The sequence below is a fragment of the Sinohyriopsis cumingii genome, chromosome 14, assembly GCF_028554795.1.
Source record: "Sinohyriopsis cumingii isolate HCF-2022 chromosome 14, ASM2855479v2, whole genome shotgun sequence".
In the NCBI taxonomy this organism is placed as follows: Eukaryota; Metazoa; Mollusca; class Bivalvia; order Unionida; family Unionidae; genus Sinohyriopsis; species Sinohyriopsis cumingii.
In genome coordinates, this window is record NC_142974.1 from 88798920 (window position 1) to 88820987 (window position 22068).

The 22068-nt window shown below is 36.4% G+C and overlaps 1 protein-coding gene across 2 annotated transcripts in view; it reads right to left on the bottom strand.

Moving 5' to 3' along the window:
• LOC149784326 (intermembrane lipid transfer protein VPS13B-like) overlaps positions 1–22068 on the bottom strand; it is a 370899-nt gene that overhangs the window by 184854 nt on the left and 163977 nt on the right. For both annotated transcript variants that reach the window (XM_089932368.1, XM_089932367.1), the window contains exons 25-26: positions 11870–12136; positions 8795–8941 (exon numbers count right to left, since the gene is read on the bottom strand). In XM_089932368.1, coding sequence (XP_089788494.1) covers positions 8795–8941; positions 11870–12136 — 414 coding nt within the window. The remainder of the gene's footprint in view (positions 1–8794; positions 8942–11869; positions 12137–22068) is intronic.

The following is a 22068-nucleotide window of genomic DNA, read 5'->3' on the forward strand; positions in this document are numbered from 1 at the left end:
CACTGAATCATCAGCCTGTAATTCTAGATTGCACTGAATCATCAGCCTGTGATTCTAGACTACATAGAATCATCTGCATGTAATTCTAGATTACACTGAATCATCAGCCTGTGGTTCTATATTGCACTGAATCATCAGCCTTGTAATTCTAGACTACACAGAATCATCTGCATGTAATTGTAGATTGCAGTGAATCATCAGCCTGTAATTCTAGACTGCAATGAATCTCTGCCTGTAATTCTAGATTGCACGGAATCATTAGCCTGCAATTCTAGATTGCACTGAATCATCAGCCTGTAATTCTAGATTGCACTGAATCATCAGCCTGTGATTCTAGATTGCACTGAATCATTAGCTTGCAATTCTAGATTGCACTGATTCATCAGTTTGGGATTCTAGACTATATAGAATCATCTGCATGTAATTCTAGATTGCACTGAATCATCAGCCTGTAATTCTAGAGTGAATCATCAGCCTGTAATTCTAGATTGCACTGAATCATCAGCCCGTGATTCTAGACTACATAGAATCATCTGCATGTAATTCTAGATTGCACTGAATCATCAGCCTGTAATTCTAGATTACACTGAATCATCAGCCTGTGCTTCTAGACTACATAGAATCATCTGCATGTAATTCTAGATTGCACTGAATCATCAGCCTGCAATTCTAGATTGCATGAATCATCATCCTGTAATTCTAGATTGCACTGAATCATCAGCCTGCAATTCTAGATTGCACTAAATCATCTGCCTGTGATTCTAGACTACATAGAATCATTTGCATGCAATTCTAGACTGCACTGAATCATCTGCCGGTAATTCTAGATTGCACTGAATCATCTGCCCATGATTCTAGATTGCATTAATCATCTGCTTGTGTGACTGTAGATTGCATGAATCATCAGTCTGTGATTCTATATTGCACTGAATCATCAGACTGCAATTCTAGATTGCATTGAATCATCAGCCTGTGATTGTAGATTACATAGAATCATCTGCATGTAATTCTAGATTGCACTGAATCATCAGCCTGTGGTTCTATATTGCACTGAATCATAAGCCTTGTAATTCTAGACTACAAAGAATCATCTGCATGTAATTGTAGATTGCACTGAATCATCAGCCTGTAATTCTAGACTGCACTGAATCATCTGCCTGTAATTCTAGATTGCACTGAATCATCTGCCTGCAATTCTAGATTGCACTGAATCATAAGCCTGCAATTCTAGGTTGCACTGATTCATCATCCTGTAATTCTAGATTGCACTGAATCATTAGCTTGCAATTCTAGATTGCACTGAATCATCAGCCTGGGATTCTAGACTACATAGAATCATCAGCCTGTAATTCTAGATTGCACTGAATCATCAGGGGTAATTCTAGATTGAATCATCAGCCTGTAATTCTAAATTGCACTGAATCATCAGCCTGTGATTCTAGATTGCACTGAATCATCAGCCTGTAATTCTAGATTGCACTGAATCATCAGCCTGTGATTCTAGACTGCACTGAATCATTAGCCTGCAATTCTAGATTGCACTAAATCATCTGCCTGTGATTCTAGACTACATAGAATCATTTGCATGTAATTCCAGATTGCACTGAATCATCTGCCTGTCATTCTAGATTGCACTGAATCATCAGCCTGTGATTCTAGATTGCACTGAATCATCAGCCTGTGATTCTAGATTGCACTGAATCATCAGCATGTGATTCTAGATTGCACTGAATCATCAGCATGTGATTCCAGATTGCACTGAATCATCAGCCTGTAATTCTAGATTGCATGAATCATCAGTGTGTGATTGTAGATTGCATGAATCATCTGCATGTAATTCTAGATTGCATTAATCATCTGCCTGTGATTCTAGATTGCATTGAATCATCAGCCTGTGATTCTAGATTGCATGAATCATCAGTGTGTGATTGTAGATTGCATGAATCATCAGCTTGTGAATCTATATTGCACTGAATCATCAGCCTGCAATTCTAGATTGCACTGAATCATCAGCCTGTGATTCTAGATTGCACTGAATCATCAGCCTGTGATTCTAGACTACATAGAATCATCTGCATGTAATTCTAGATTGAATGATCAGCCTGGAATTCTAGATTGCACTGAATCATAAGCCTGCAATTCTAGATTGCACTGAATCATCAGCCCTTAATTCTAGATTACATTGAATCATCAGCCTGTGATTCTAGATTGCACTGAACCATCAGCCTGTGATTCTAGACTACATAGAATCATTTGCATGTAATTCTAGATTGCAATGAACCATCTGCCTGTAATTTTAGATTGCACTGAATCATCAGCCTGTGATTCTAGATTGCACTGAATCATCTGCCTGTGATTCTAAATTGCACTGAATCATTTGCCTGCAATTCTAGATTGCACTGAATCATCAGCCTCTGATTCTAGATTGCACTGAATCATCTGCCTGTGATTCTAGATTGCATTAATCATCTGCCTGTGATTCTAGATTGCATTGAATCATCAGCCTGTAATTCTGTATTGCACTGATTCAACAGCCTGTGATTCTAGATTGCATGAATCATCAGCCTGTGATTCTAGATTGCATGAATTATCAGCCTGTGATTCTGTATTGTATTGAATCATCAGACTGTGATTCTAGATTGCATTGAATCATCAGACTGTGATTCTAGATTGCAATGAATCATCTGCCTGTGATTCTAAATTACATTGAATCATCAGCCTGTAATTCTAGATTGCACAGAATCATCTGCCTGTGATTCTAGATTGCATGAATCACCTGCCTGTGATTCTAGATTGCATGAATCATCAGCCTGTGATTCTAGATTGCACTGAATCATCAGCCTGTGATTGCAGATTGCAAGAATCATTAATCTGCTTGTGATTCTAGATTAATATTATAAATAAGGTGTTATTATCTTGCTTTTGTTATTCAGACAATTGCCATTGTTTATCTGGGTTCAACATGTCAGGTGATAAAAAAAAGTATATTCAAGCTAATTTCCTGCGATGGACCACATAACCAATTAAACCTGGTAACAAAGAAACGTAACAAAGCCTTTTGAATTTGACCATTGAAATTAAACTTTAACCTTTTTAAAAAAAAACACTGTATCAAGAATGCAATAAAGTTTTTAACATTTGAATATCTCAACAAAATTGTTTATTTTATCCAAATGTCTTGTGCAGTGTGCTTTCTGTGGACCAAAATGTTTAAAAATTTTAAAGCTTTACAAGAATATGTACATGTCAGAAAATCATGAAAACTCCGGTTTATTAAATACTTAAGTGTGAAATATAGACTTATTGGTAAAATAATTTTCATATTTTTTTCTTTCCTATATAAGATTTCCCATCACGCCATGCAACACTCACTTGTGTGCCCAGAAAAGTTGTACCTACAGCAACAAAAATGAGTACTTTGTGAGCTAGAGCAAATAAATAAAAACTACCATGCAATACAGATGTGGAAATTATTCTTTGATACATATCAACAGATGCCATTTGCATTTCACAGAAGTTATTTCCCCTTGCTTCATAACAACAACAAAACAGCTGCAGTGCATTGCTGAATCAGATCCAGATTGTTTGCAGATATGGTCTGTTGGTTTACAGGATGACACAATGTAATTTAGTGTGACAGATTAGGTTAACCAAATCCTACCACTTACTTAGGTTACATATAATATGATCAGTCTATGAAAGTGAGGTGAATTTACGAAAAGTGGGTGGGGGAGGCATGTTGTACCAAAGAGTGACTTTAATCTTCTAAACTTCAATTCTATTCAAAATTATAGTTTTAAATCTAATGTGCATTTCTGTTGGACAAGGTCTAATACACCAGCTCTAGTTGGGTCATAATGTTTATGTCAGTTATAGTGTAAAAGGGCTGTACCCACTGCCAGACCAAAGTGTTCCAAAATAAAATACAAACTTAAATCTGGCTGTCAGACCAAGTTGCCATTTACGATCAGCTCTTTAACCGGAAATTTCATTGCAAATTAAGCTTTGTTAAGTGTAATCATTTCTTGCTGTGTCAAAATCTGGTACATCTGTATAACAGGCATACAGGATTGCTACAATGCCTAGATGGCACAGACAGTCACTCCTGTCATAAATGTCATTCTATGATCACTCTATAATCATGTTTGTAGAAGATTAAAAGACATAGACAAGGTCATCATATACTAATCTACATGATAGGAAATATAGCTTATAAATTATGCATAGTTCTGTATGCTTTATTATTTATAGTTGAGAATGGGTCTTCATAATACTTCAAAACAGCATTCAATTTAACATCCATATTTCAAAATATATTACCAAAATGATTTCTTACATCATTGTTAAAATGTTGTGTTCCAATCTTTAACAGGATAAAGACAATGAATTATTCAAACTTCATTCAAGAAATTCAAGTCTGCCAAGAATATGCATGACCAGGTGTAATTTGAGACCAAGTAAAGTTAATCCAACAAACTTAGAACTCAAACTGCCAGGTGCCACTACTTTTTAGCTGAGTGAGATATTAATGTGGACATTCGCATGGCAGGGTGGTTGGGAGGGTTTTTAAGTATAGGGATTGGGTATGTATTCTTGGAGAAACAAATAACTTAAAATTTGCTTTCTCCTTTGAATATGTTCCATCACTCATATTACGTTAGGAGAATAAGTAATAGGAGGTGGGGATGTTGAACATCCAGCCTCTACCTCTGGTATCCTTCTAGGGAAGACTATCTGGATTCCCCAAGTGATCGATAACCCATTCTCAGCAACACAGCCTGGGTTCAACTGACCTGTGACCCTAATAAATAGTTAAGATGAATACTGAAATCTTATTACTTACAAACTGATCTACATTACTGGTATCTGCTGTTGAATCAAACTCTGTCAAGACCTTTGTATTATAAACATGAATCCCCTCAGCAATTAGAATGGTACTGCAGAGTAACACCAAATAGACTTTTTGTCGAGATACATACACATACCAATATTTTATTGTAGAATTTTTAACAGGAAATCCTTCAGAATACAACTTAATGATATTCTGTTAATACACATATTTGTCATATCACCTAAATAAACCACTGTTTCACTTTGTACCAGTTGGCTACTTTCTGGATTCATCCACTCTCAGTCAAGTACTGAACTCTATTTTGTAGCCTTTTTAAGACAGTACTTGCATCACTGATGACAGTTTCATCCTCAGTTAACGTAAGTTCAGCTTCTGTATCTTACTGGTCTAAATCAATAGAAGCTGATGTTTGTACTAAAGGCACCAACTGATCCACTATAGGTGTTACTGGATAGACACCAAATGGTCCACCATAGGTCTTACTGGAAGCAACAATAAGAATTTCCAGAAATCTATGAAAAAAACATTTCTTTTATTTCTATGCTGCATGCTGAAACCATATTTGATATGCTTAAATATTAAGATTTTCAAGATGGCCACCATAGCCATATAATGCACAAGTGGTGTGTTTTATTGCACATGTTATTTAGTCATTTAGCACCATGGCATTGAAGCAGAATACCTTGCCCATGTTGACATTGACTGGAGGTGGGGGGGATAAGGAATTTAACTTCAGCTCAAGTGGTGTGTATATATATATATATATATATATATATATATATATATATATATATATATATATATATATGAATCAGAGATATCACAGCTTTGTGTGAAGACATAACCATTGAACTTTGATTAAATATCCCAGTTGCAATTATGTACTTTTGAACCCTTTGAAAATCAACTCATTGATCTTGAGCAACTGCAAGGGATTACCCATTATAAAATTTCTATTTTTAAAAATTGAGCAAAATTGCTATTCAGTTTCTACACTAATATTTTGTACTATCTAAAATAAAAGAAATTGTAAAAATAATTTTGTAAAATAAACTTTCATGCTGCTATTCCAATCTTTAGGTTACCCCCCCCCCCCAAAGGCTCTGAATTATTCTGTCTCATTATCAGTCCTGTCTACTGCATAGTGTACTTTTTCTAACCCCCCCCCCCAAGTGTGTATGTAATAGTTCCTCCTTTTCATTTCTTCATTCTTTTGAAATAGTAAAACTGTAGATTGCAAATACTGCATGCATACAACAGTATGGACTGTAATGCATCATCCCAAAATCAGAAAAGGACACAAGGGCTTGTCTCATTGCTTTTAATATACCTATCATTCATAGAAGTACTAGAAAAAAAATACAGGGAAGGACAATTCTCTCCATTCCCACACAACTTATATTGCCATGATCACATCCACATTATAAGGAATTGTAATGTTCTGCATGGATGCACCTATTTATAATTTACTTCCTTGACGCTTTTCATTTTAAAATCAGCATGGGTGTACAAACAAATTGAAAGGTGTGCAAATACTATGGGTTCTTTGTTTTTGGCAAAGGCAAATGGGCTTTATTGTAGCTATGATAAAGTTTATGTCATCAGGTGTACTACTTGGTCTTATTCCCCCTCCCCCATGCACACATACACAAACTTCAAACCCCCTTCTCCCTCTGTGTGTACATACCAAATGGACAGTCCCTAACAAAACAAAGTTTAATCTACAAAGCCAACATAAGATTCACAGTGAAATTAACACATATCACCTCAAAAAGACCCCCCATTATCTAAATCATTCAAGAGAATACAAATGGTAAGTAAGTAAGCAATTGTTATATGTTATGTATAATTTGGAGATGACGAACATACTAAAATATTGGTGTCCTGTCCAAAAATTTAGCAACCTGATATACACATAGACAAAATCTAAACATGTGAAGTCAACAACGTTTAATTCAACCTGGACTATTTTATCATTGTGCTTAAATTTTGTGGAGAAAATGAAAAGGCACTAAGCAGAAAGTTGTAAATGGAATCAACCTTTATACAAGCCACAACTGACCATGTTGTTACTAAATACTTGCATGTTTATAACCACCACCAATGACAACAAGAACTATTACCAAAACTTACCTAATAAGAATATGAAACATAAATAGAAGGAAAAAAAACACAACACATTTTCACTTAGATTATCTGAAAAGTTACTTTTGAATTTAGGTATGAATAGTGTCATTTCAATGTAGAAATAACTGTAAGAATGAGTACATAATAATCTATTACTCACCAACTCAATGGCTTCAAGATATCATTCTTAATTTGGTTCATGAACTTTAACTCCCTTTCCATATATTGCCATTTATTACAATATTGCCAAAATTTCTTTTAAACTGTCATAGTAATTAAACATAAATAATGTAACTGAATCCATGAAACATGTTAATTTAAAGTGTCACACTTCATAGAAACATGCAACAGTAATGCCAACGTTATAATGCTCTGCACTGCTTCCATTCCAACTTTAAAACATCATCAAGCAGATTTTTCTTCTGATAACTGTTGAATAATCAAATTTTGTGAAGTTGTATTCCAAAACATCAGAAGTATTTACTGAAACTGGATTTGGAATGATTGCATATTGGAGTTAAAATCTCCAATGGAGACTCCATTACACACTGGAATTCGTTTCTGTCAGAAAACAAACAAAAAAAATAGAAAAAAAAACCCATGAAAAAAAGAAAAAGAAAAGAAAATTGGTAAACACTCCATCAACAAATTAACTCAGGGTATCTAACATAAAATCTTCCCCATTGCCAATTCTATTCATGTCAGTAATCTTGTCTTAATTGGAAGGTTGTTTCTGACCAACAGAAATGAGTGTCTATGGCAACCACATTAACAATAAATGAAATAACGGAATTTCACTTTTACTGCTTTTTGATACGCTTGTAGAAAAAAATAACAAAACTTACCTTTAGGGTGGTCATATTATTTCTATAGCTCATGCTTTCTCAACCAAATACCAACATCCTCCTGGCATGAAAATGTGCAAACTGCCATTACTGTCAATATCTGGCAACATTCGGTTCTTTTTGCAGTGCAAATTGTATCAGATCTGAATGATGCAAACCATGTCCCACGAGACCAAAATTAATGTGGCTGCTGAATTTATACTTTCATTTTGTAAGGAAATTTATTAAAAAATCTGTTAGTTTTCCTTATAGTAAAGAAAATAAAGACAGATTTTTCACTTTGTTTTTAATTAGTAAATATACATGTGTTAGGCTTGCCCTGACCTCTTTATAGTTGACCAATGAGATTGTTTTATACTATATGTCCAGTGCAAGTGACTGAAACAGAGAGACCCTTGATCAGCAACAGTACTCCTCACTGAAATACAGCATGCATAAAATAAAATACGAATTTAATGACTGGATTTGTTAAGTGTAAGTTTTTTTAAATTATGTTTAGATTGCTCTTTCAGGCAGACATTCCAAGACAGCTATTTCAACCATCTATAGAGGCACTTTTATTAACAAAACAACCAAGCACAGAAGCAATTTTGAAACCAAACTACCCTGGCATATATTTTTTTTAAATGTCTATCCCTGGGTCCCATGTATGATTTAATGGAACAGCCCTTACAAGGAAATGTCCATATTATCTTTTAAAATGTGATTTTTGACCCATCTCCTCATCCCCTGAGGGCTTTATCCAGGGCATTCACTGTGAACTACTCATCCACCTAAAATATTGTACAAAATGTGATTTCTCTTCCATAATCACTGCAGATTGAGCTCAGATCACAAGGAAAGGAAAACAGTGACAGATGGATGGACAGATGTGCTGATGGACTGAGTTATGGACATGACCTATCAAAACATATCCACAAAAATGCTGATATGACAAAAGTTTATATTAATCACTCAGATGTATACATGCCTGTTTCCATATTATGATATTCTGCATTTATCAACATCCCACCAATGGATGCAATGATGCCTGGCAATTTGTCACATGACTTGGTTTCAATGGAAAGAACAATTTGGTCTGTTGAAATGTCAATATGGCGTAGACAATGAAGAAATCCTGTAAAATAAATATATCTTTGAAAACTACAATTTGTTAAGACGGAGATGTAATGATATATATTTTCCTGAATATAATTTGTCAGAAAGTAATTCTTGAAATTAGAACTTCTTGTACAGAAGTAACACAGAATTAAGCAAACAAAACAAATATTGAGCATTTTTCTTGGGATTTATTGCTGGGCACATAAATGTGGAACAAAAATCCAAATATGGCACATGATATGCACACCTCATGATCTTTTCCTTTCTAATGACCTTGGTCTTTAATGTAGGGTCTGGACTATTGCATGATAAGGTATGGACCTGATTAAAATTTAATTAAAATATCTATAGGTTTAAAATGTGACAGCATAAGTACTAAAGGAGACCACTTACTTACATTAGTCCTGGTGTGTCACAGTGGTTCAAAAGTAATTATCTGGACAAGGTTACAAGTCACTGAACTGCATTTTCATTTGCAATGACCTTTATCATACAGCAGGGACATGGCTATGGTTACATGAAATACCATCTATACATGATGAATATACTACTGATTTATATATAGCTTAAGTTTCATTAAAATACCTTCAGCAGTTCAAATACCATATTCTGCACAAGGATACACATGTATGAATGTAGAGGGTTAACACCACTTCAGCAAACTTCTGGCTATATAGTGCTAAATAAGTTTGGTATTCCCAAAAAGGCACACAAAACAAATGCTAAATCGCATAAAAAGTTAAAAATCCTTAAAAGACAAAGTTGAAATTTTTATATCAACTACACTCTTTAAAAAGTCCAATGAACTAAGATGGAACATTATAATTGGAAAACTCACATGGTAAAAAGGTTGCCTCAGGTAGACATCTCTTACAACCTGTAGGTCACAATGGACCTATTCAACATCTCAATGCAGGAGAAAGGAAAATGATATAAGTCACAGTATTAAACCTTCCCTTTGCTTCAACATGAGGCAGGGGTCACGGCTATAATCCACAAAATATCATCTAGATATGATACAGATTTGGGCAAAATATCTTCAGCAGTTTAAAAATTATACTCCATACAATGATACATGTCGCAGAGTTACATTTTCCTTTGCTTGTGACCTTGACCTTGGCAGGGCATAGCTGCTGTAAGTAACAGATCATATATATATTTAAGAAAATTCCCAATCAAAGAACTAAACTGATTATACTATGATTATATACCTTAAAGAAAAGACGTTTATTTCAATTAATTGTTGAGGCTATTTGTATAGCATAAGATTACTATTAATAGGTGCTGTGGTACCTAATAACATGTGTGGATATTCTGTTTTTGGAATACACATTGTCTTATGAATATGTTTAGTGTCACTTGAATTCTCCTTCATTTTGGAGACTTTTGTTAACACAAGCGATTGACAGTAATGTCAGAAATCACCAATTCTGCACAATGAGGTATTTTACAACTTTCAGTGTTCATACTGAATGTGCAAAACAAATGATGGGAACTTCAGTTTGCTTTGAAACACTAATGAAAAGACTTTATTTCTGTATGAATTCCTAAAGTATGCATCAGTTTTTAATAAAATACTTTTTCGATTCATAAATACTGTTAAATTTGTTAGAATTGAGTAGGTTAGGGGTAATTCATGTAATATCATATGGTAGTTTCCATTTTTTGCACTGCACTGATGCGTGTATTTGAAAAATGCAAGTAAATGATACAGAATGAAATCTATACCTGAAAATCATTATTTATCATATATAGGTATATACTAAATACAATACAACAACTGAAAATAAAATGATCGAGAGAAAATTTCAAACTAGTGCCTAAATCTGAAATCTTTACTTACTGACTGGAGTCTATTCAGATTGAAATGCTTGGCAATGGTCTACTTCTTAACAGTGGTATTGATGACATGATTAAACTGATTTTATACTCTCATTAAACCAAGTAAATTGTTATATTTTGTAACATTTAAATATAAAGGTGACAGAAAACACAATGTCTTTGTTGTGAACTTCTCTCTCTTGGATATTACCTATCAGAGATCCTAAAATGTTCATATTTACTGGATATGACTAACAAATGACCATATATGAAATAGATATGTAAAACACAGTATATAAACATCCAGGGCAATTCCATAAACATCCAAGGCAATTCTTTGGACATTATGTTTTCCCCATTTGTTTCAGCACTCTAAGTCACAAAGCATAAAACAAATGAAGGAGGAAAATTTATATTCTGAACTTGTCAAAACCCTATAATTATTCAACTGTCCCAGGGCCTATATTACAAACAGTGTACCAGTCCCTTACAACACGTTTTTTTAAACTAGTATGCAGTGGCATGTCACCACATTTATGACCTTCAGAACAAAATATGTGTAACCTAGGCTGTAATTTATAAGCAAACAGTTCCTTGCAACATATAATCATCCTCCAAGTCTTCAGATGAAGTTGCTGTTTTTGGTTTAATGCCATTTCTGCCATTTCTCAGTGCAAGATAAGCTATACACGGTGGCGAGTATAACTGGAAGAGTCAGAACCCTAGAAAACCCAGGTAAGAACCACTGTCCCAAGGGATGCTAATGGCATGAAAAACTTTACAGTTGCATTTGACAAGAAATCATTTTTATAATAGTCTAATACAGAACTCTGGAAACGGAAAATTCAGAATTGAAACTGTCATATTTTCCAGTATGTTATATAAGTATATCAATGGTTCTTTTCTTTTACAACCTTTTACATCTTCTCTGAATGATTTTATATTAAATTTCACAAATATCTGTTCACCACATTAATTTTCTGAAAACAATGTTCTGCAAAAGCCATTAGAATGTTAAGGTCTTTGCTATCCACATAGTTGTATCAAATTCTTTTACACAAAACCTCAACAATGGAGCTGCCATCACTGTCACTGCTGATTTCATAAGACAATGAACATTTACCTAGGTTGTTGTATTGGCCAGAATCGTTCCGGTCCAAAGCTGACTTGGATTCAATGTATTTGCCAGAATGGTTTCTCTCTTGGGTTGACTGGGATTTAATATGTTGGCCAGACTGGTTCCTGTCTTGGGTTGACTGGGATTCTGTGGCTAAATATTCAGGGGAAGTCTGAAATGGAAGCAGTTCTTCCAGGAACTGTTTAATATGTTTAATCTTGGAAAAACTGACACAAGGTTTCACTGGTCTCTCCAACTTCAATACAACAGAAGCTGAAAATTGAAATTGTAAACAAGAATGTTAACAGAAAAATTAAATGCCCCTCATTAATTCACATATTTCATGGAATAAAGAATTAAAACTTTCATCAATGCAAGACTGGCCTAAAAAAATTCTTTTCATAAAAAAAATTCTTTTCATAATTCTGTCATTTACAGCTTTAAAAAAGTGTAATTGCTGCACTAGTATCTTTTGTTGTCATTTGATTCAAGCAAGTTATTTCCTAAACCAAAGCTTCAAAGAACTTAAACAAGTATTTAATCACTTATCTATATCTTACAATTAATAAAAATATTAAAAAGGTTTCGGAGTGACCATTTTCATATCTAAAGAAACAATGTACTACATAAATGAATTAAATGTATCATGTTCCATGTTGGGGTAAAACGATTGACATATCCCTTCACAATACAGATACATCAATCCTTTTTCCATATCAATACAAGAGGTGAAAAATATATATAAATTGATACTTACAATATACATGTTATTTTAATCAACATCAAGCATTAATAATTATTAGATTGTTGTCTTTTATTCTTTAAATTAAGAATTCACCTGAGAAAGCTGTCGCAGCATATACTCTCATTTCTGTCAGTTTATAAAAAATACTACTGACATTACCCAATCACCTCCTACAAATTAACACAAGGTGACTAACTCATGTGGTTTGAAATATGTCCCCACCCTGCCATTTCTATGCCAATTATTTTATCCTATCAGCATGTTCAGCCACTGATAACATATATCAATGACATTCATGCATAATTTAAATACTTTACTGTTCATTTAATAAACACTTTTACATAGAGCACCAAATTAATTCACTAGACATCATTAGAAATCTTTAGTAACAACCCCAATATTTATTATATAACTTTCCATTCAGGTATAGCAATAACAAGACTTTCATGATGGCTGCCACGATGGCCATATTGGATGTCAGATTGGCACCATTATCTCTGAGGACCAAATAGACAAAGGAGTCTTTCTGTGAAAACCCAATGTTAATAAGACCATTCATTCAGGAGTTGTGATAACAACATCTTCAAACTGGCCACCGTAGTGACCATATTCAATGGCTGAGCATTATCATTTTTATTTAGCACCCACAAGTCCATGGGATGAATGTGCATGTAAAGTTTCATGGTATTACTACAAGTAGTTAATGAGGAAGAATGATGATAACAAACATGTGTAACAGGATGGATGAACAACAGATGTCAGATCGCATCTGGACCAACTGAGATAAAAACATTAAATAAAGTGAAGAAAATAGTTGGCACTTAAAATAAAAAACCACAGTTTATTTTCCAAACATCAGCAGTGTAATACCACCAATTTGCAAATTAAATTAAGTTTTTCTGAGAATACTATATCATCATATTTATTGTATTAACTTAATTTACTTCCCAAATCATCACTCTTACAAGACAAAAATGTGTTGTTTCCATTTATCTCTATATGTATCGACTATAAATACTGTTGGAAATAACAGTTTCAGACTATTGGTATATTAGCAGATTAAATATTGGAATTCATTTGGAACAATCTATACATTGTGACAGAACTTTTAGAATAATCTGGGATTTTATTCACAATACGACAAGCTCCTCTTAAAATTTCACTTTGTAACTTAGGGAAATAAATTCATCTGTTGATTTTAATAAGTTCATTGGTTTTTTCCTGTTACTTAGCTTAAGACCACAGCTTAATGTACCAACATGGAATAATAGAAAGCATCTAAAAGGCAATAATGTAAAGTCATGGAATGATAGAGCTGGAGTGATGATGATAAGTGCATTGTATCTCACCAAATCAACATTGCCTTAAATGGTCAGTGTATTCACCATAGTGTGGTTAGCTACACTACTACAACTAATGGCAATGCAGCATGTAAACTCCCATGCATTTTCCTGTAAGGCTGAAGAGTCATGCCATGACCAACAAGGATTAAATTGCCACTATATTTCTAACTAAGGTTGTGTGAAATACCATCCTACCTTGCATAAAAGCAGAACAGGCAATGTTATCCTTATCAAGATTTAGAAGCTTAGGCAGTCAATGGAAGGCATGCTAGTTACCATCAGCAGCATCCAATGATGCTCTGATTTGATTCCATCAGGGGAGAACATTAAGGGGAAGACAACATTCTATAAATCTCTTTAATCGCAACCTTAAAACTTAACTCCATTCTTTTCATGGAAGGAGTTTGATTTTAGAGCTTGTTGAGGTTATCCCCATTAACACTGGTAGGTTTATCCTGTTTTGGAAAGCCTTCCAACATCCATATTTTTCATGCCCAACCAATGGGAAAACAAGTGCATGACTGTGCATGCCCACTGATGATGCCATGAATTCCAAGCTGACAGGCTGATGGCTGGCCAATGGTGTGTGGTTTAGTGAAAGAACCAGTGGGGCTGATAGTGGAACAGTTAAAAAGAATACACTGACTCATTGGGTTTCTGTAATATTCTATGGCTGACCCTTAGGAAGCTACTGGCAAGCGTGCACACATACACACATTGGCCAAGCCTGAAACTCAAACTCACATGGACAGAGGTGAGATGGCATAGATAAACAAAAGCGAGTACTTTAGACCACTCAGCCATCCAAGGCCCCCATTGAAACAGCAAAACATTTTGCAGACTGGCTCACTGTATCATGCTACTTTTAGTCATGCGTAGTAAGGACAGGTTGGTCTGAAACCCCAAGCACAGAATCTGATATGCTCTCTGGACCTGCTCCAGCATGCAGAGGAACTTATGTCCACTGTGCTCTTAAAAGGAAACAATGAATTCTGACATTATATCCAAGCCAGATGTAGAAAGGCAAGAAGACAACCATATAAGTCCATCCAAGAGGCCAACATAATCTATATTTGACATGTGTTTGATGTGTGAATATCATTTAAAAAATCATTCCAAACTGGGGCACCATACTTTCATAAATATATCAATCAATGTTTGCTGTTAATTCTTCTTTTACTTAGGTTAGCCCTTGTAAGTACACACTCAGAAAATTTCATTATTTTATCTATTACTCAGACCTGCCAACCCTGACAAGGCAGTTGATTTTTTCCGTAAAAGTTGTTGTTGTTATGGTTTTTAATGCCATTTTTCAGCACATGATAGGCTATGTATGCCAGCCAGTAGCAATGGTGGAGGAAGAACCCGGGAAAACCCCGGGAAGAACCACTGACCCACGAGAAGCTACTGGCAAGCTTCCTCACATACCCATATTGGCTGAATCCTAGATTTGAACCCACACAGACAGAGGTGAGATGGCAGTGATCCGTAACGGAGAGCGCTTTAGACCACTCGGCCACTCAGAGCCCCTTTCCATAAAAGTGACCATTTTCAGTAAGGTGTAACAAAATATAAATAACTGCTATTATAAAGCTGGAAAACATAATTAAAAATTTGTTGCATCAACGAAAAACATTATTGTCAACTGAAAAGTTTGTAAAGTATGTGTTGACTTTATTTACCACTAGTAAAATTGCACAAACTCTAGTTCCAAACCCTATGCAGCTCAATGACATGTTGCTATCTCTCAACTTGGCATAATTCTTGGAAATTAATTTCCATTTCACATGATGATGGCAATCATATCTCCCGCCATGAGACATACACAATTGGCATTTGATGTCTAATAAATGTAATTTTATCTTTTTAAGCTTTTATTCACCAGAATCTAAATACTCCTTTTATTCTTCTGATTTGATTATTAACACTTTTCTAGAAGCTTATTTATCATTTTGTCTTAAACATGCCATTTGTAAAAATTCTATAATTAACAGTTTGATCATGCAGATGCTTTGCATGAACAAATAGGTGCAGTTTAAAGCATCTGGGGTGTTGCTGTAAAGTTAGTCTGGTTCCCTGACTAATTTCACTCATTCTAAGCTGAAATCCAGATCCAAATAAAACACAGATGAACCAATTATCCGGATTTTTTGGCAACTATCATTTTTCCGTAATTTTTACTAGTATGCAGTAAGTCCATATTTTATGGGTAATTTTCGTAAGAATTATGGCAAAATCATAAGAGTTGGCAGGTCTGTGTTACTTTAAAACTGTTACATATTGGATAACAGAAACAAACATAATATAAACAACAATTACATAGTTTACCACTAAAAAGCTTTTAATAGTCTCCAGCAGCCATTATAAATAAAATTATAAAAGTGAAAATAAATTAAATCTGAAGTGATCCTGACTTTAATTGGAATGTTTCCCAATCAATAAACATTAGTATTTCTACTTTCAACTGCAGAAGCAAGAAATCACATTCTGTGTACATTATGATGAATACAGAATGGAAAGCAAATTGTTTAGTAAATTATGTTTCTCTGAGAATACTTACCCAATCACATTACGTTAGGAATATCAGCCTACTACCTCACAAATCCAGCCAGACAAAAGACAAAATTCATCTTATCTTGTCTATTTTTAGACAAAGAGTGGTAACTCTTGCCCATTACATCCCTTTGATACCACCAGGTGTCGCCAGTTTTTAACTGAGTGAGACATAATGCCAATGCTCACATAGTGGGGTGGTTGGTAGAGTGTTTAAGTAATATTATTGGGTAAGTATTCTCAAAGAAACATAATTTACTTAAAAAATTTGCTTTCTCCTTCAAATATGTTCCCCAATCACATTATGTTACAAGAATATGTAATAGGAGGTGGGGATGCTGAGCATCCATCCTCTATCTCAAGTATCCTTCTGGGAAAGAGCAGATGGAATCCCCATATGAATGATAACCCATTATATGATCTCATGGCTGTAATACTCATGAGGTGACTGATCTGGAGAGATCTCAGAATACGCAGAGCATAGAACCCACAACAGCCATGAAGCAATGGCCTAAGGGGTAATGTCTTGTCTTCTGGCCTTGACCGGGTGGAAGGAGTGTTTCTGCAAGCCCAACTTGCCTCTGTGCATCTCAAGCAGTGTTTGAGGGTGTAGACAGGGTCTTGCATAACTGCCACTCTTGACTTCTCTATGGGAGAGAGAGGATGAATGATGATTGGTTGATTACCTACTGACAGCAACTGATTCTTGGAAATGAAGCATGGTTGTGTAAGGAGGAATACCGAACCACCCAATCAGTTTGGATCAACTGAAAGGGCATGTAACTCAATTATCCTGCATGCAGAGGCTAAAGCTATCAGGAAACATGTCTTGAATAATAGGAACTTCAATGAAACATGAACAAAAGGTTAAATAAAACGAGAGGTTCAAACTTGCTTGAGTTGAGCTAAGTTAGAACCTAGGACAAATTCCATTCTGGAAATAATGCTGTGGATTTTGGTCATTGGAGATCAAAATTAGCTAACATATCTGAGAGAGCTTTACAATTTCAATGTCACATTTTTAGTGATGATGGAATGTGTCTGAGATCATGGATTGGTATTCTCTGACGGTGATTTGAGTCAAATATTTCACCTCAAAGAGCCTGAGAAAAAGTCAGTAAATGGAGGGACTGAGGCACACAAAAGGGACAATGTGATAGGTTTGGCACCAGTCCCATAACACATGCCACTTTCCCTTAAAAGCCTTCAGAGTGGAGGGCCTTCGTGCTCTCAAGATTCTCTCCATAACTGAAGGTTTGAATTGTTTGACTTGCAAGGCTGACCTGATAAGAGTCAAGCATGTAGAAGACAGTCCAGGCAGGGATAAAACACCCTTGTCCATGGTTGCATGAGGAGATTCTGATTGGCAGGGATCTTTCTGGGTAGATCTAACACTAGATCGAGTAGATTGGTAATACATGATTTGTCCCACCTGAGAGGGACGATCAGAATAAACTTGCAATCCTGACCCCATAACTTCTGTATTATTTTTGGCACTAGGACTGTGAGAGGGTAGGCAGAGGTCCAATATCCCTCCCAACTGATTAACAGTGCACACTCGGCCCAGGATTCTGAGTCTGGAACAGGAGAGACAAAGGTGAGCAACTTGTGGTTCCACCTTGTTGCAAAAAGATCGATCATCTGTCGTCCCCAGAGGGTGCAGATCCAGGCAAAGATCGTTCGGTCCAGAGACCATCCTGTGCGAAGGATCTTGCCTCTCCTGGATATGGAGTCGGCCAGGATATTGAGCCTGCCAAGAATATGTCTGACTTGCACATTGATGTGGAGATTGACGCAGCAGCATAAAAACTGTGGCACCAGGACACACATGTCAGGTGATTTGGTGCCCCTGTTTGAGGAGGTAAGTCAACACTGTCGAATTGTCAGACATGATGAGGACAGTTCTGCCTGAGAGTTGAACTTCCCAGAAGTGAAAGGCCTTGATGACAGCCTTCATTTCCAGGATGTAGATGCTACTCCTCTGATTACCATATGCTGTCTATGGTAGTGAAGTCAGGCAGCAGGTGTGCACCCAAACCATGCATATTGGTGTGGGTGCAAATTGTTATTTCCACTTAGGACTTCTCCAGTTTAATTCCCTTGGACAGCCAACCTAGGGTGCACCACAACAAGCAAGGAGAATCAAATCACTCACGTGATCCAGATGGTTTGATCGAGGGGATCTGAGTAGGGGGTGCCACTAAGCCAGTAGTGTCATCTGTAAAGGGTGCATTAAAATGTATCCAAAGGGATCAGATCCGCCGCCACATTTAATGAACAGAGGATGCACAAGAACTCCCTCGCTGAAATCCAAGATTTGTCAGAAACAGACTTGACCAGTTCTATTATTCTGTTGACGCAGACCCAAGGAAGCCACACAAGATTCCGGTTGGTGAAAAACTCTATACCCAAATGGACAATGTTCTGGGATGGATGAAGATCTGACTTTTCCCAGTTCACTAGAAAACCCAGATAAGCCAGAAGAAAAAGAAGATCATTCCTGCCTTGAAGCAGGATCAAACTAACCATGTGCTTCTGAAGGATGTCATCCAGGTATGCCATTGTCACTGTTGAGGACATCAATTGGAACAAAGACGGCACTATCCATCATCTGAGTGAAAGCCCAGGGGGTTAAGGATGAGACCAAAGGAAAGATATGTATATTAATAGACTGTGTCTCAATAAGTGAAGCAAAGATATACACATGAAAAAGGGTGACTGGGGATGTGAAAGTATACATCAGTCAGGTCACGACTGACCTCATACTCGCCCCATCAGACGGAGAGGCCTATCGATCTTGCCGTATCCAACTTGAACTCTGCAGAAAGGATAAACTGACTGAGGTGACTAAAATCGATTACAGGCCTGAGTTTGCCATTTGTTTTTCAAATCAGGAACTTTCATGAAAACTGGGGAGGGGGTTGACAAAATGAAACCTGAAGCCCCTCCAAAATGACCTGGATCACCCACCCTTCCCAAGGGAAGAGAGAGATCCAGTGATCTTAAAAGCGCAGGAGACAGCTGTCCACTGGTAGGCTATCTACAGGCGGTGGGGGAAGTATGTCAGTGTTTGCAGTTGGGAAGCTTGAAGGTGGAGAAAGCCTGTTTCTTCCTGCCTCTGTACAAATGCCTCCTAGTAGATTGTTGCCTACTGGTACTGGCTTGGGACTGGTACTGAGGTACATCATGCTAGGAGCAACCCCTGACTCTGCGCCACTGTGCATCTCTTCATATGGGTTGGGGTTGAGGGGTCCAAATGCACATGCAGAGGGTAGCAGTAAATTGGAGAGGCAGCTCCTGAGCTGCCTTCCTCTGAGTATCTTCAATTCTCCAAATATCAATGAAGACCCAAAAGGGGTCATCTGTAAAGCAAACGTATGGTGCTGACTGCAGTTTAAGTGGAGCTGACTGCAGACATGCATAACGAAGGATAAGATCAAGATTGGCAAAAGCCATCAAAGCAATGACCATAGTAAGGTAAGCTGCTTGTTAAGGAAATAAGTGATTCTAGCTGTTGCCTCCCATGCTCATCAGATCATTTGGCAAGTCCAAAGATTGCCAGTGAGGCCAAGTGTAGCATGAAGGATATTGCCACTATGTTCTGAACCAGCTTTGATGTAGCATGGAACACATTCTTATCTATTTTGTAAAACAATTCAGCCAACATGTGAATGGCTGTCATATTCTTGTCAAATGCTGGAAGGTCTGTACTGAAGACACTGGAGTGCGTCTGATGCCAGCGCAAGGTGAAGTTTGCTGGAACCTGGTTTTCTGAACAGAAAGCCTTTATGTTGCCAGGATCACCAATTCTAACTAAAAAGCTAGTCATTAATCTCCTTAATATTTGCTGATTTAGGAAAAAGCCAGAAAGATGGCATATCCCTCTCTTCCACAACATCCACTGAAGCCTAGAATCTGCAATCTAGTGAGGTGGGAAGCGGTGTGGGGCACTCCAAAGTGGCCAGTACCCTATAAATTTCCTCAATAGCAGCTTGAAAGCTGAATCTGGTCTGCTCAATAGCCTTATTGGAGAATGACAGGTTTGCTGTCGACTCATCAAACTCACTTTGCACCGGGTCCTCATCTGGCTTGGCTCCAAACTCGGCTTAATACATGCTGGGTGGCAATGATGACTCTTTCCCCTTTGTTGCTTTTTTAAGCGCACAGTTCATCTGTTTTCTGACCAAACACCGCATATTTTGCATGTTGACTGAGACATGTATTTTGTACATGTAATACACAGGTCATGGTTGTCCTCTCTGGCTTTAAGTCTCTTGCATTTCACGCACTTAGATATGGCCCTGAACTGACATAAATAGAGAAAAACACAACAACAAATTAATGTGGAAAAAGTAATGGGTTAAAATTACTAAATGTGAGAAGACACTGTCTTAAGAAACAGAAAATAATGTAGTCGTAACATTATATGAGGCCCTAATGGGCTTAATATAAATTAACCACAAGATTATCAATCTCTGAGTGTAGAAAAAATAATATAGTCATAAATAACAAGCTAATAGCAATGTGTGAAATTACTAAAATGCTAAAGCAAACAGATCAAAATTGAAAGTGTCGTGCCACTTTTTTTATATAGGCCCTATGGACTTAATATTAGTTAAACACAAGCTATCAGACAGCCTGAAAATTAAAAATATGGCCTTACATATCAGGTGACATTAAACTATATGATGTTAAAGCCCCTCTACAATGAACAGCGTGAACAAAAAATGTCCAATTCACGCTCAACACAGAATAACCTTGTATAGGTCAACGATAGCATGGTGGGATGGGGTCAAACACACGAAGTCCCAATAAGCACAAAAAAAAACCAGTCACATTTTGGCTGAATTTGTAAAAATAATAATATAAAACATGTAGGATATAAATAAATTCAATGAATAAATCCAAAATGCTTGATGGCAGGCCTCTAGGTAAGTAGAGAAAAGCTGGGTTGTCAGAGGTTAAAGCACTGCATGTTCACTGCACAACAGCGAAGCTAAAAACTGGCAACACCTGGTGGTATCAAGAGGAGGTAAGGAGTAGGAGTTACTGCCCTCTATCTAAAAATAGATGGGATAAGACGATTTTCGTCTTTTGTGGGGCTGTATTCACGAGGCAATAGGCTAATATTTCTAACATAATGTGATTGGGAATGCATTCAAAGGAGAAAAATCAAAATGTGGTCATGATCTAAACACAAAGACAACCTATTTTAGTAAAATATTAAATGTAGGTCACAGTCACTTTGTATGTAAGGGAGTAGTACAACAGAGATGCAAACAATTATCATGTTTCATGATTCTAACAGCAACTGTACTCCATAAAATGAACTTTAAAGGCAAATTATTTAAATTCACTGAAACATCAAATGTAGGTCACCTCATCAAAGCCTTATGATTCAAGACAGAACATTACGCATATAACATGCCCATAAATTCATGTGGGTATGATCTAAATGCAAAATCCAAACCAAAGTCAGTAAAAAAACATATACAGGTCATGGTGAATTTCTTCTGTCATAATAGTGTGATGCATCATCAATGATCCTAGCATATATATTGCCT